This window comes from Leiobunum rupestre, chromosome 1, assembly GCF_980474605.1.
Source record: "Leiobunum rupestre chromosome 1, qqLeiRupe1.1.hap1, whole genome shotgun sequence".
Classification (NCBI taxonomy): domain Eukaryota; kingdom Metazoa; phylum Arthropoda; class Arachnida; order Opiliones; family Sclerosomatidae; genus Leiobunum; species Leiobunum rupestre.
Window position 1 is genome coordinate 78,053,517 of NC_143384.1, and position 14,583 is coordinate 78,068,099.

The 14,583-nt window shown below is 37.3% G+C and overlaps 2 protein-coding genes across 2 annotated transcripts; both read left to right on the forward strand.

The window, feature by feature from the left end:
* The first annotated feature begins 3,000 nt into the window (after positions 1 to 3,000).
* Positions 3,001 to 4,230, forward strand: LOC149966716 (uncharacterized). Its single transcript, XM_090167590.1, has 3 exons — positions 3,001 to 3,241; positions 3,499 to 3,911; positions 3,981 to 4,230. The coding sequence occupies exons 1-3, from the start codon at positions 3,143 to 3,145 to the stop codon at positions 4,228 to 4,230; spliced, it is 762 nt and encodes a 253-aa protein (XP_090023716.1). The 5' UTR covers positions 3,001 to 3,142.
* LOC149966717 (uncharacterized) lies at positions 4,089 to 5,033 on the forward strand. Its single transcript, XM_090167591.1, has 3 exons — positions 4,089 to 4,582; positions 4,643 to 4,788; positions 4,852 to 5,033. The coding sequence occupies exons 1-3, from the start codon at positions 4,572 to 4,574 to the stop codon at positions 5,031 to 5,033; spliced, it is 339 nt and encodes a 112-aa protein (XP_090023717.1). The 5' UTR covers positions 4,089 to 4,571.
* The last annotated feature ends 9,550 nt before the right edge of the window (positions 5,034 to 14,583 follow it).

The following is a 14,583-nucleotide window of genomic DNA, read 5'->3' on the forward strand; positions in this document are numbered from 1 at the left end:
ACTAAAAGATCCAAACTTCCCACCAAACTAATCCTTTTACATTTTTCGTATTACATTTTTAATTCTGTTTTAAACTAATTGCTCGATGAAAAACAAATTAACGGCACTGCGGGTTCTATCGTTTGATATAAAAAGTACCATCCTAAGTTAATAGAGTTGACTTCAACGTATTGTTATAAAAGGGGAGGGTCGTAATTGTGCCCTCTGTTTACCTGACAGACCTGAAACTGGCCATCGGTAAAAGTTGTGTAGCCCCACACTGTAATTCAAACTTCCCACGACACCCGTGTCTAGAGGTCGGCGGAACAAATAAATTAACCGCAAAAATTTCAATTAATCATGAAAATTAGTATTATTTGTTTTATATGAAATTAATGATAAATATAAACAATCGTATAATTTCTTATTCAAACGCCGATCTCTACCCGTGTCTCCACTGGGGTTGGGGGGGAGGCGAAGTTTGAGGTTCACTTGACCTTAAACGCCGTAAATACATGTAAAATAACACGGAAAAAGGAACGACAATTGCGACCACTTAACTAGACAAACCCCGCCGCGTCCCTAAAAACGACTAGAAGTTCTGAGTGAAACTTGAACAGAGCGGCGTGACTTGGTTGGTAAAGGCGTCGGTATTAGAGATAACGCGGCTAGTGGCTATCTAGGTTCGAGTCCCGGCGCCGCCAATAAAGTAATTTATATGATTTATTTTTCGTAGCTCCGTCTACCGTGTCGTCGCTTGTCCACGCCAAACAAACTACAAAACGTAACGACATTCCATCCATAGCAAAAGTCCCACTTCGATATATATACATCGATGTGGAACTAAAAATGCGCTTACGAAATACTAAGGCCACACCTTTAACGCTCATTTTATTTCAACACTTGCCCTTGATGAAGATACCGTAGAATAGCCATTTTCGACATCTGGTAGTGGACGACTCGTAAACTTCCAGTTGACGTTGTGACACATACCGCATGAAAAAGACCAATGCCGTCCAATTTCCAATATCATATATTGACTCGCAAACCCAGGAAACCAATGACTGTATTAGGAATCGTAGATATCCAAATATCTACACCAAATGTATTAACAAGGAGCAAAAACCTTACCATCAACAAAGCACAAAGAGCCACTTGACTAAACGCAACCTCGAATATCAATAAACGTTAAATGAACGCCTTCGCTGTATTGCAACTATATTTAAGACGATTAGAAAACCCGTAAATAAAAAACTAACAAAGTGGATCACCCTTTAACCCTCTTATCTCTGCTGACTGCGCTAAAACAAGATTTGACCTTTAAAATTTCATACTTAAAAATGTAGACTTTAAAAATCATTAATATACTGTTCCGCTAAGCTGAGTTTATAATTTTCAAAGAAACGTAATGTGTATCGGTGGTTCTTTGGTAGAACATTCGCCTGTCAGATAGAAGGGCTCGGGTTTGAAACCTGGGCGGCGCATTTTTTTTAATCAACAGAGAAGACGTTACATAAGAATATCTTCGATGCAATAATTTAAATGGAACACGAAATTTCGTTCTATTTTAAAAACCGAAATTTAATACTCTGTTAATTTGCAATAAACGCTTCCGGTTAAGCTGAGCTTATAATTTTCTTTGAACCGTATCATGTATCGGTGGTTCTGTGGTAGAACACTCGCCTGTCATGCAGGAGGGCTCGGGTTCGAAACCCGCCCGATGCGATCGAAAATTGATACTAAGACGAATACCATTAAGAATTGGTGGAAACCCTGCCATTAGAAGTTGGGAGGTTGCGACGGTGGGCGTTAACGAAAAAAAAACTCAACGCAATCGCAAATTTGTCCGTTAACGCTAAAACAAAGTCCCCTCGGAGAGGTAACAAGTTGGCAAGCCAAAATATACCTCTCCTCGGAAGAATTGTCCCTAGTGGTATTAATTTCTCGAGATAACCCGTAAAGATATCTCCGCAATTTAGAGTTATTTTTAAAAAATGTTATCCCAGTTCTATCCCGTCCGGTTTAAAATTTTAATTATAATTAAAATAATTGAGACGAAACGACCAATTTTAATTTATTCAGAATATCATAAGTTAAGTAGTTACAACAGTGAGTTAGACGTACTATAACAATGCACAATTGAATTTAACCCTTTTTACAGAACAAGTTTATCAGTTAAATATAATACGAAGCAAATTTTAATGAAAGAAAAATCTACAGAGGGTATTATAACGACCGTTCGCTTTTTGGTCTATAATTTTAACGGAATCGGGCCGATTTTAATTAAACGATAGTTTATCAAAATTTTGTTAAAAGAATATTCCCTAAGGCCGCGCGATAAATTTACGAGAATAATTCCCCGTCGCCGTTATATCGAAAATTTATTTGATTCGGGATTGCCAGAACTGTAATGTAGTGGGCGAGTGATTAGAAAATAAAATGGCAACCAGAATTATGCAAAATTATAAATGTTTATTTTTATTCAGAATAGTCTATGGAACGTTCTAGATTTATCTTTCATCAATAACCCAACAATATATATCCCTTCTACGTAATTGTACAGAACTGGTACTCAAGTGTCTAAGACTAGATTTGTCTTAGTTCATCGTGATTGAAAAATAAACCAAAACACACTTACACTTAAAGGTTACATTTAAGAAAGACGTACTTTGCCGCAATACACGCTTCTATCTCTGGCGTCCCCCAAAACGGGCGAAAAGGGGGAAAAAACGGCGCTTGGTGCGCTGACGTCAAAAAAGGGAATTCCTCTCTCTATCAGGCTCCGTCACAGCAATCGTCTACGGTACTTCCGCGCTTTAGCCTTTTAGGGCCTTACTTTGAGTTAACTCTTGCCTAATTTTTATTGTTATTTTTTAATATTCTAGTACTTAAATTAAATAAAGTATAGACTATGGTGGTTTACTGCAGTGCGTACGGTTGTAATTCGGCTTATAGCAAGGGAAAGAATAGTTTTTTCAAGTTTCCTCTGGATAACTCATCGCTATTAAAAATATGGGTGTCTAAAGTAAAAAGAAAGAACTTTAAACCCACGAAGTACTCGAGATTATGTCAAAAACATTTCGAAACTAGTTCTTTTGAAACAAATACAAACGCTGAATTTCTTCAAAGTCTTGGTGTTGAAAGCACTTTTTGGCCTAAACGGATGTTAGTTAAAGGAGCAATTCCGACTATCTTTGCATACCAAAAAGAAAAGGAAACCAAACGTCCAAGGAGTCTTATATCAAAAAGGCAAAAGAAACTAGTAAGAATTATAATAATAATAATAATAATAATAATAATCAGCTAGGCTAATACCCAAGGCACCACCTTAGGCCTAAGTCATCATGCGACTTTTAAAGCCCTTAATTCAGGTGGCCGGGTTACAATGCGTAGGAGGGTGGTGGCAAGCCCTGCATGCCACGCGTTCGAGCCAACAGCTCCCTACACTAACTATTACCGTTAACCTCAACAAGGGTTATATTATTTTAAAAGATTTAAAAACATGGTTCAATAATTTAGGAAATAGAAAACATTCTGGGTGAGGCTGAGACCGAGGCTAAGACAATTGGAGTGGTGTCAAATGCAGAGATGTCAGTTGAGGAAGTTTTAACTTTGAACCCTACTCCAAATCCTATATCAATCCAGACTGATATGCAAGATGCTTTTACTATGATGGATCTACAGCTCAAATCCAGAAAAGTACAAACGGTTAAGATTAATAAGCATTTCCGTTCAAAAAGTACGCAAACTATCGAGAAAAGTCAATCTGAAAACAAGCTACCTATGCCAGAGGAATTGAAGCCCTCTTGCAGTTGTCAATCTAAGGATTATGCTGATTCTAGTACTCAATACTACTCAAGTGATATTAAAAATGAAGATTGCAACCCAGATGACCTTAATACCTCATTTTACGAACCCTCTTCGGAATCAGAGTAATGGAAAATATTTTTATATCTCCTTTCATTTAATTGTGTCTTAAATAATGCTTTATTTAAAAACAGGAGTGATTCTGACTTTGATATTGAGGAAGAGTTACCCGAAGGTCCGGCTGGGGGAAAAAAGTTCATAGTGTTTATGAGTAACCTCATGCAACTCATCACATTCTGTCGACACTGCTTTGGGGCCACTGCTGCGAAAATTAAATATATTAAGGGGTCAATGGTGTGCATCGAATCTCTTTGTGTGAATGGACACTCTCAATGCTGGTATAGTCAACCTCTCGATGGAAAACAGACTGGATCCAAAGTATAACCAACCATCTGTATTTCTGCGCTGCGAGTAACACTTAAGAGGAGAAACGAGATAAATGGCTCAGTCTTCCAAATCACATTTCAAATTTACATAAAAATCACCCAGGGAGCTCATTTAAAAAATGTTTGCATGGACTTTTGGATAAAAAAACAGAAAGAAAAAAAACTTGGATAAGACAGGGAACCTTGGCTCACCTTCAAGTTGCAAAAATTGTCGAAGCGAAAAGGCTATTGAAAGACGTTGAATTAACTTCCGGATATGGAGGGACAAGTTCGCTTGAGGGGTACCACGCTACTTTGTTGTCCAATGCCCCTAAAAATACACATTTTTTTTACGAAGGAATGCAATCGAGGTCAGTATTAAATTTTGATATGTATTATAAATCGATTTACTATTCACTTCATTTAAATAGGCTAGCTTTATCCGCTCTCCATCACAATGAAAATTGTCAAAAAGATATAAAGAAATTTGGTGACGTAGACCAGTGTACGTATCGATTCTCCAAAGCCAAAAAAGGGAAACCTACTTTGGTATTTCGAAAGGAGGATTGTACCTATGGTGAGATTATTAAATTTATTTGTGATATTTTGAGAAAAAAAATTAAAATATTTTTAATTTTAGGTTATGTCGAAACGCTATACCAAAAGGTTCTAGAAATGAGAAAGATTTATCCCACTTACGAAGAAGCTAATAAGTCTTTGGGAAAAGATATTGTACCACCTCCCCTTTCATATTCATATGATCACCCACCGAAAGAAGAATTACTTACAAAATTTACAAGTAGATTTTGCCAAAAAAAGTAGTTTAATGATTCTTTAACAGTCTGACTGATTAAAAAATTCTAATTTTATTTTAAATTTGTAAAACGTTTTAAAAATGACAACCCTTGTAAATTATTTTAAAAATGAGACCAGTTTATTAAACTCCTTGAGCATTTACTTTTTCATGACAAATATAACTGAACCTTTTCTAAAGAATTTGACTAAATCTCAATCACTAAAATTTAAACATGTAGATATCCTTGGTAAGTGTCATCTGGTGAGGGAAATCTTGCACGAATGCGAGAGATAACACATGATGGAATCACTACTCTCAATCGCTCATCCAGATTTTTGTAAATCATGCCAACAAATTGCCTGTAGGCTGTATATCTGAATCGTCTAAAAACAAAAATAATAATGAAATAATTTTTATAATATAATAATGAAAACCAAACTTATACATTGACAAATTATTTGTCAATGGTTATACATACGCATTTGGATCATTGTTAGGTAACCCAAGCCTTCTTATAAAGTTCCGGGCATATAATTGGTACGCTGTGTTTAAAACATAAATGTTTAGGCACACTGCCTCAAATCCAGGGTGTAGAGTAATGCACGAGACTTCTTAAATTTTATTTCTAACTTCTCTCTGCTCTACACAGCACGTACACTCATCCTCCGTTGCCATAGCTTTACAATTTGTACATCTACACCTAATTGGCATTCATTTAAAATTAATCACATGGTTGAAACCAATTAAATAATTGAATAATTGAAAATAAATACACTCACCAGGTATTCACATCTGCATCTAAGCGGTGGCCATAATCATCTGATTCATCAGAATCATTTGATTCATTATAACTATAATTTTCCGATATATCAGACTCACTAGAACTACTACTATTTCTTTCTGGCTCAAATCTATATGGTTCTATTTGTTGCATCGCTAAAATGTAAAATTAAATCACTCGAAATTTAGGACTACCGACTACGAGGTTTAAATTGCCGCTTAGGCGCTTATGCAGTTTCCCGCCTGTGACGTCGGCCTTAATATAAACACGTGACCACTAGCGTTTTCCCGTTTTGGAGTGGATCGCGTCGTCTGCTTAAATATCCACTTTCTAATGCGAATTAAAAATTAATTACGGTCACAAAATAATAAATGAACTGTTTTTAGGATATATTATACTGTAAGCTTCACGAAAAAATAGGTTTTTATTTTTATTAAATGTAACCTTTAAGTAAATATCATTAATTATACTGAGTAATTTTAACTAAATTCAAACTACCTAACTATAAACTCTGTCTTAATTAACAGCTGAGAGCTGTTCGCTACTAATTACTTCCAATCTACTTAATTACCCTCACAGGTTGAATTGATAATTTCAAGGGTATAATTAGGTTATTCCAATTCAAAAAATAATAACAATCAATTTTATCTTACAGCTGACTTGAGTTAGTTCACAATTACTTTAACACTTTCAGTCTTAAACACGCACTGTTCATACACTGAAGTCCATTCACTCACGTTCCAAACGCGAAACACAATTTATCGCTTTTCTTGGCCGAAGACCAAACATACTAATTAAAACCGCAAAGTTATCTCATAACTTTTGACCGAAACCAGGACCCCGTCCTGTAGTAGTTCGTCTGACAGCCAAGAACTAAGAAAGTCTAAATCTTCTGTATTGACGGCAACGGCCTTATATACTGTTATTTTGTGTTTTTTTTTACCCGTCGAGATTTGACTAAAGTTCGAAAAATTGAAGAGATTATATTTTTTACCCGGTTTGATTGATAGTTCTCCACATGGTGGCGCTATATTATTACTTTGATATAGTTTCCGCGGGAGTTTATCCTTTTTCTAAGCGATATTAAAAGGTAACAATGAACTACTTTTTGTGTTTTAACGAAATTTTGTTCAGAATTTAACAAAAATTTAAAACAAAACAAAAAACCGTACCAAAGAATAAACAAACAAAGTTCAATAAACAATATATACAGATATTGTATTAATCCGTTTAGTAAAAAAACCAGCCTTATCTTAATTGTTCCTTTACTTTAATATTTACCCTAAGGAAGTCAATGGCTCGGCGGTGAACTATCCGCATTGTTACAATGCGGATAGTTCAATTCCTGATCACGATCAAATTTTACATTAAAATACTAAAATATTTAATTAACTATAAGATTAATATAATCTATAAATATTTAATTAAATAAGATTAATATAATTTATAAATGTTTAATTAAATATAAGATTAATATAATTTATAAATGTTTAATTAAATATAAGATTAATATAATTTATAAATATTTAATTAAATATAAGATGAATATAATTTATAAATATTTAATTAAATATAAGATGAATATAATTTATAAATATTTAATTAAATATAAGATGAATATAATTTATAAATATTTAATAAAATATAAGATGAATATAATTTATAAATATTTAATTAAATATAAGATTAATTTAATTTATAAATATTTAATTAAATATAAGATTAATTTAATTTATAAATATTTAAAATGATGTAGAATAAATTATAGTACCTAACGTTATAACTTTGTAAAGGACATTCGCCAAAACTGTTTTTTAGAAAAACACCGTAAATTAACATGTGTTGGTGGCTGAGTGGTTAGAGTACATCTCTTGCACGAGGAAGACCCGGGTTCGATTCCCGGCCGGCACCAAAAAATCGCAAATTGATACTAAGACGAATACCGTGTGCAACTGGTGGAAACCCTGCCATTGGACGTTGAGAGGTTGCATAAAACTCCGCACTCGGTCCGTCCCAAAGTCATTAAGAAAAAGTTGGAGAGAAAACGCCCATACAAACATAACGCAGACACCCGGTTTGATGGATAGTTCTCCACACGTTGGCGCTATATTATTACTTTGATATAGTTTCCGCGGGAGTTTTGAATAATTATCCTTTTTCTAAGCGATATTAAAAGGTAACAATGAACTCCTTTTTGTGTTTTAACGAAATTTTGTTCAGAATTTAACAAAAATTTAAAACAAAACAAAAAACCGTGCCAAAGAATAAACAAACAAAGTTCAATAAACAATATATACAGATATTGTATATTTTTATATTACCGGTTCCTGTTCCTAGAATTTACTTGGTTCTTCTCGGTTCCGGTTCCAGTTCCGGTTATCCGTTGCATCCCTACGGTGTACTCCTCTGCCGCTGACAAAGTCTCCTAACTGGCGAAGATATTCTTCAAAACCTTCCCAGCCCACATTTTTGATACGGTTCCCCTCCTACCGTCTGGGGCTGACCATGCCTCCTATCGTCTTCTCGGCAACCGGAGTGCACAAACTCCTCGCTAAAGTTAATGCCTTCAAAGCTCCTGGGCCTGATGGTACACCAGCTATCCTGCTTCACCACTGCGCTGCAGCCCTGGCTCGGCCTCTCACCCAAATCTTCCAGCACTCTTACTACACTGGAGTCCTCCCCGGTGACTGGAGTACTGCCAACGTTATCCCGGTCTCGAAGGGAGGTGACCCGACTGACCCGGCCGAGTACCGGCCAATTGCCTTATTCTCTCATGTGTTAAAGGCAGATGAACACATTGGAGCATCCGATATCACAGCCCATCTAAACAGGCACGACCGTATTCGTCTGTACCAACCCGGTTTCCAGTCTGGTTTCAGCACTGAAACCCATTTGCTGTGCTGCGTTGAGGACTGGACATCTGGGTTTGAGATAGAAGGGAGGGTTGATATCGTTTTCCTGGACTTCCGAAAGGCTTTCTACTCAGTTCCCCACGAACTCCTCAAAACTAAAGTCCACTCTTACGGTATCCAAGGGCGTACCCTTAACTTGATTTCAGCGTACTTAGAAGGCCGACAATTCCGAGTGGTTGTTCCCGGTTGGAGTGGTCTCCCACGTCGTCGGATGTTCCACAGGGGTCTGTCCTTGGACCCTTGTTGTTCGTCATCTACATCAATGATCTTGGTGACGACGTCGTCTCGACCTTCTACGTCTTTGTGGATTTTGTTGCTCTCTCTCGGGCAATTTTCACTAACCAATCTGACATTTCTAAAATTGAGGATTGGAGCGCGACTTGGATACAACCTCTCAATTCCAAGTAGTGCACAGTCATATCGCTCCACAACTGCGGCTGCCCCTCCCACGCCGCAGTTTACTTCCTGGGCGGTGAGCCCCTCCAGCAGGTCACGACCCAAAAATATCTTGGAGTGACCTTAACGCCTACCCTCTTAGGACTTGTAAGGCGCCAGCTGGCACACTGCTCATTCACCACGAAAACCTTAGGTATAACTACGTACGTTCTGCCTACCCTCGAATACTGCTCCGCCGTCTGGTCCCCAAACTCCACCAGGAGTATTCATGAAATTGAAACAATCCAGCGGCGGGCTGCTAGGTTCGCATCTAGCGTTGGGTTCTCCTGGAGTTTCAGTATCACCCGCGTACTAGACAGCCTCAAGTGGTCATCCCTATCCACTAGAAGTGCTTGCGACGTCTCACTCTCGTCAAAAGCGTGATTCACTAACCTTTCCAAAACTATATCGTCGTGGTCCCGCCCCCAAGAGGCAACCGAAATGCCACGTACATTTTTCCGGGTTTTCGTCTCGCAACGCGAAAGCATTCCTTCCTTCCATCCTCTGTCCGTGACTGGAACTCCCTCCCTAAACACCTGAAGGTCCTCCCACAGCGTGCTCAGTTTCTGAAAGCGCTCGCTGCGTACTTTGAAGTGCATGACTAAAATCCCCTCTGTCTTGACGTGATGGGTCTTTGACCCTTTGTTAAGCAAATAGTGAACTAAAGAACTAGACCAAATTGCTTCTCGCTCCGTCATTGAAGGCAGCAGACTACGATATTTCTATGATCAGCAGTGGTGTAGTCCTAAAAAAAAGAACCGGGGCGCTACCTGGGAACAGCCAACTTCGATTTTGCGCGTTATCGCATTTGGCTTTACCGGCAACTATAAATGTACATGAAGATGGCCGTACCTAGGTAACTATTTTCTTGGGGGAAAAATTTATAATAAATTCACACACCCTTTATTCGAGAAAAATCATTTGCGAAATAGAAACAAGGCGCCTTTGAAAAAAAGTACCGGGGCGATGGCCTGGCCCGACTACACCACTGATGATCAGTCTCTATATATTTCATTGTTCTTCTAATTTTGACACTACAATAGGTTTTATGTAAAAGAACCAACCATAAAGAAAACCAAAAAAATATGAATGGTATTATAGGGCCACAAGAAAAATAAATAGGACGGTCAAGGTTCACTTGATAATTCGCAACGGGGGCGCATTCGAAAAAAAAAGTTGCTCCTCTGGTGAAAACGCTCGTTCTTTCCTTCCTTCTCTTGCGCAGACGCGAGTGATGTCACTGGCTGTCGCTTTCTATTTAGGGAGACCTTTTCGGTTTACCGGTATTTGTCTGTCACCTCCATAGAAATCGGATAACAAACTAGAACGCTTAATCGAATGGCTGACAAGGTACCGATTAGATTCTTGGCTAAAACGAAAGTAACGCCATCTGCGCTGCCTAAAGAGGCGCGCTCGCGCGTAACTTGGTTAAAAGTTTTCCCTCACCCCATTGAAATTAATGTAAAGTTGGCGATAATTAAACGTTAATTAACCTACCAAATGATATAAGAAATATTCCACTGACAATTTTTCCCGTTTATATGAACTTCAATGTAATATAAAATCGTCTTGAAAAATCGTTTATCGCTTTATAACATTCAAAAATAATATTTTTCCCGCACCATGTAGATAACCGAGCATCTGCTCGTCTAGGTAAAGTTTGTGTTGTCAACGCGCGTATTAGAAAGAAAAATGATATTTTAGAAAGTAGGTTGTAATTCGGAACGATAATACGATATTAATACTTTTCACGAATTTTGTCATCGGTGAATTATAAATATGACTGGAAATAAGTTTCAAGGTTTATTTAAAAGCTAGTTTCATAACTTTTCATCCATTGGTTCGTTCAGAATGTATCTTTAAAGTAGACGAAAATTTTAAGGCGCGGAATCTTGCCCAGTCTTAAGCCTCGGTTTAATCTACTGCGTATTTTGAACCGGAAAAACCCGATTACTATCGTTAAATCTTGGTTAAATGATGGCGAACGCTCCTTGTAATAAGAAACTTAGAAATACGTTCTAAGCTTATTTAACGGCAAAAATTCCACGCATTTCGTTATCTGTTTCGTATTAAAAATATCATATTATTAATCCAAGATTTAACAATAGTAATCGGGTTTTTCCGTTTCAAAATACGCGCGTTGACAACGCAAACTTATTATATTATTAATGTTAATAATTTTAATATTATTTTTGAATGTTATAAAGCAATAAACGGTTTTTCAAGACGATTTTATATTACATTTAAGTTCATATAAACGGGAAAATTTGTATGTTGAATATTTCTTATATCATTTGGTAGGTTGATTCGCTCGCGTTCTACATGTCGAACAGTCTCATCGGTGTCGTGTTTTCTTTTCAAAGCATTGATACTGGTCTTTTGGATTTATTCCTTAAACTTAAATTGAAGTGACCCATTATTCCGACTTTCCCATCATTTTGTCTCACACAACCTTCACAATAGCTTCATTTTCAAGCGATTTATTGCAAAAATAACAAGAGTTAGCTGGGTGGTAAATTTTAAACGCGGTTACATGAAGAGCGGCGGATGCGTTTTAAGTCAACGAAGGCGCAAAATTGTAAGACGCGTTTCAGGTACAACGTTAAAACCGCGGTTACGACACAACGATTGCTCGTATGTAAAATGTTCTTAGAACATTTCTTGTAGGAAATAGCCGGACCCTAATGTTCATACTTGGGTTTATAGCCGTACATACAATACTAACGTAGATATTCGCAATAAACCATTACTGTGCACCGGTTTTCTCCATAACCATTGCTCGTAAAACAACTATTTCTAACAGTAACCTGTGAAAAGATATGTTTTTGTTTGAGTAATTACTCCTTAAATATTTAATTACGGAATTTTGAACCATTCTTCATTTTTTATTAAAAAAACTATCTTTCTATGATTTGAAAGAAACGCGTTTTCTAGTGCGTTCTTAGCGATTGGAAATTATGGTAAAAAGAAAACTATTTCTAACACTAACCTGTGAAAAGATATGTTTTCTTTTGAGTATGTACTCTTACACGATTTGATTATGCAGTTTAGAGCATTCTTCAACTTTAATTAAACATAAGTTACTTTAAAGATGTAAAAAAACCGCGTTAGCGTCGAGCTAAAGTCGGCCATTTGATTTTGGGCGAAATAGAGTGTTACTTCACCAGTTTGGCACCGATGGCGTAACTTTCGTTGCCAGCCAAACGAAAAGCATGGGCCAAAGGCAGGGTTTTTTAAAAGTTCTAATCGGAACCCGCGACAAAATTTCAAAAACCGTTCGAGTTTGTTATCCGATTTCTATGGGGTAATGGGCCAATTGCGCAGTTCCCATTAGCGCAGTTCCTATTTCCGCAAATGCAATTTCGCGGTTTTCCATTTGCGCAGTTTTCATTTGCGCAGTATCCCATTTCCGCAGTTTTCCATTAGCGCGTTTTTCATTTGCGCTTTTTCCGTAAGCGCAGTTTTCCACTTGCGCAGACATTTTCCATTTGCGCGGTTTATCGTTTGCGCAAGTTTTTCATTTGCGCGGTTTTTCATTTGCGCAGATTTTCCATTTGCCCAGTTTCCCAATGGGGCTGTTTTCCATTTGCGCAGGTTTTTCTATTCCGCGGCTTCTCACGACCTGAATATTCTATATTAAGCAATTTTACTTGAAATAATATTTTTTCAGGTACCATCCAACTGTGCGGCTGGTGTATTTTTAATTACCGGTCGCGCTGTCCATACCAATAATTTAAAGTTGTTTGAAGTTGACATATCGGTTGTTGAATTATTTTGTTGGGAATAAATCTTCGGTCGACAAGCGAATCGTAGCTTCTCAGCCTTTAGGCTAAAAGAAAATGTAGTATCTGTAACACTGAGAACAGTATATTGGCTGCTATTTAAATTTAGTGCCTTCCACCAAAAATGCACCTTTTTAATTGCACTGCATGTTTCCTAGGGGTCAGAAGGAATATTTTTTAACGGTTAGGTTAGCCGGGCGCGCCGCAGGCGCGTAGGCACCGTTTTCATATATGAGGTGTTCTACGACAGGGGCCATTCTAACGAAATATCTTGGTATTGGCCTCTCACATAGGACGTAACTGTCCTATGACAGAGGCCATTCCTACGAAATACAGGACGCTTACTGTCCTATATTGGAGGCCATTTCAACGAAATAGTTTTTATATAGAGGTAGTTATATCAAGGCTAGCGCGCCAAGCGCGCAACGGTTAGGTGAGCCGGGTGCGCCGCAGCCGCGTAGGCACCGTTTTCATATAGGTGTTCTACTACAGAGGACGTATATTGTCCTACGACAGAAGCCATTTTAAAAGTGGTGCAAAGGTATTAGCAGCATTTTTATCTGAAATTGAAACATTTTTTAATTCCTGTTTAGTTTAGATTTTAAACATCGTTTTAATTTTTTATTGTGCCGCCTACAATTGTTTAAGAGGTATGGCCATCATTAAAATCGTCCTTAAAGCTGGAACTGTCAGTAAGCAGGTACTACACTATGATCTTAGCCCAAAGGCCGAGAAGCTTCGAATGGCTGTTGGACTAGATATATTTTCCCAAGAGACTAATTCAACGAATGCTATTTTAACTAAGAAAAACCTAATTTTTTTTGGTATTTACAGCCCAACCGGACATTAAACAAACACTAGCAGCGCAGCTGGATGGTAAACAAGGTAATGTTAAAATCTACCTGCCAGAAATAACCCTTTTTCTAGGAAAAAGGATTAATAGTGAATATTTAAGTCATAAAAATCCCCGCAAATGGGAAAACCGTTCAAATAACAAATCTGCGCAACAGGAAAATCGCGCAAACGGGAAACTGCGCAAACGGGGAAACTGCGCAAACGAGAAAATAGCGCAAGCGGGAAACTGCGCAATCGGGAAAAAGCGCGCAAATGGTAAATTGCGCAAATGGGGAGGTGCGCAAATAGCAATTCCGCAAATGGGAAACGCGCAATTGGGAACGTGCGCAAACGAAAACTGCGGAAGTGGGAAGTGCGCAAATGGAAACTGCGCAAATGAAAACTGCGCAAGTGGACCCAAACCTTCTATGGTCACCTCCGTAGTCACGTAGCAGTCGTAAATATTAGACCGTTATTTGGGAAAATTTTCAAAGTTTAATTTTTTAATTAGAATAGATTAAACATATTTAGCTTTGTCTTAAAAATTCTGAGACCTATTTTAGTTAGTTTGGACCATTTAAATAAAAAAAACATGTTATGTTACCAAGAACATGTGTACGTTAGATACCTTGCTTTAAACGTATCCTCCGTTATTAATAACGGAGGCTATGCTTTAAAAATGCTACGATAGTAAAGTAAAATTAACACATCTAATCAGCACCAGGTTTTAGCAACGCTTCGCAATAGTTATATAATTAGTTTCAAAATAACTTGACTTCTTAAGCAATATTGACTTGATATATATATAATTAATTGTAATTATTTTTAGTAA

Bases quoted from the DNA above. Each gene is read 5' to 3' on its own strand.
- LOC149966717 (XM_090167591.1), top strand. The intron at 4,789-4,851 runs GTGAGATTATTA...TTTTAATTTTAG, and splicing joins AAAGGAGGATTGTACCTATG to GTTATGTCGAAACGCTATAC.
- LOC149966716 (XM_090167590.1), top strand. From the start codon at position 3,143: ATGTTAGTTAAAGGAGCAATTCCGACTATCTTTGCATACCAAAAAGAA. The intron at 3,242-3,498 runs GTAAGAATTATA...TCAATAATTTAG, and splicing joins CAAAAAGGCAAAAGAAACTA to GAAATAGAAAACATTCTGGG. The intron at 3,912-3,980 runs GTAATGGAAAAT...ATTTAAAAACAG, and splicing joins GAACCCTCTTCGGAATCAGA to GAGTGATTCTGACTTTGATA.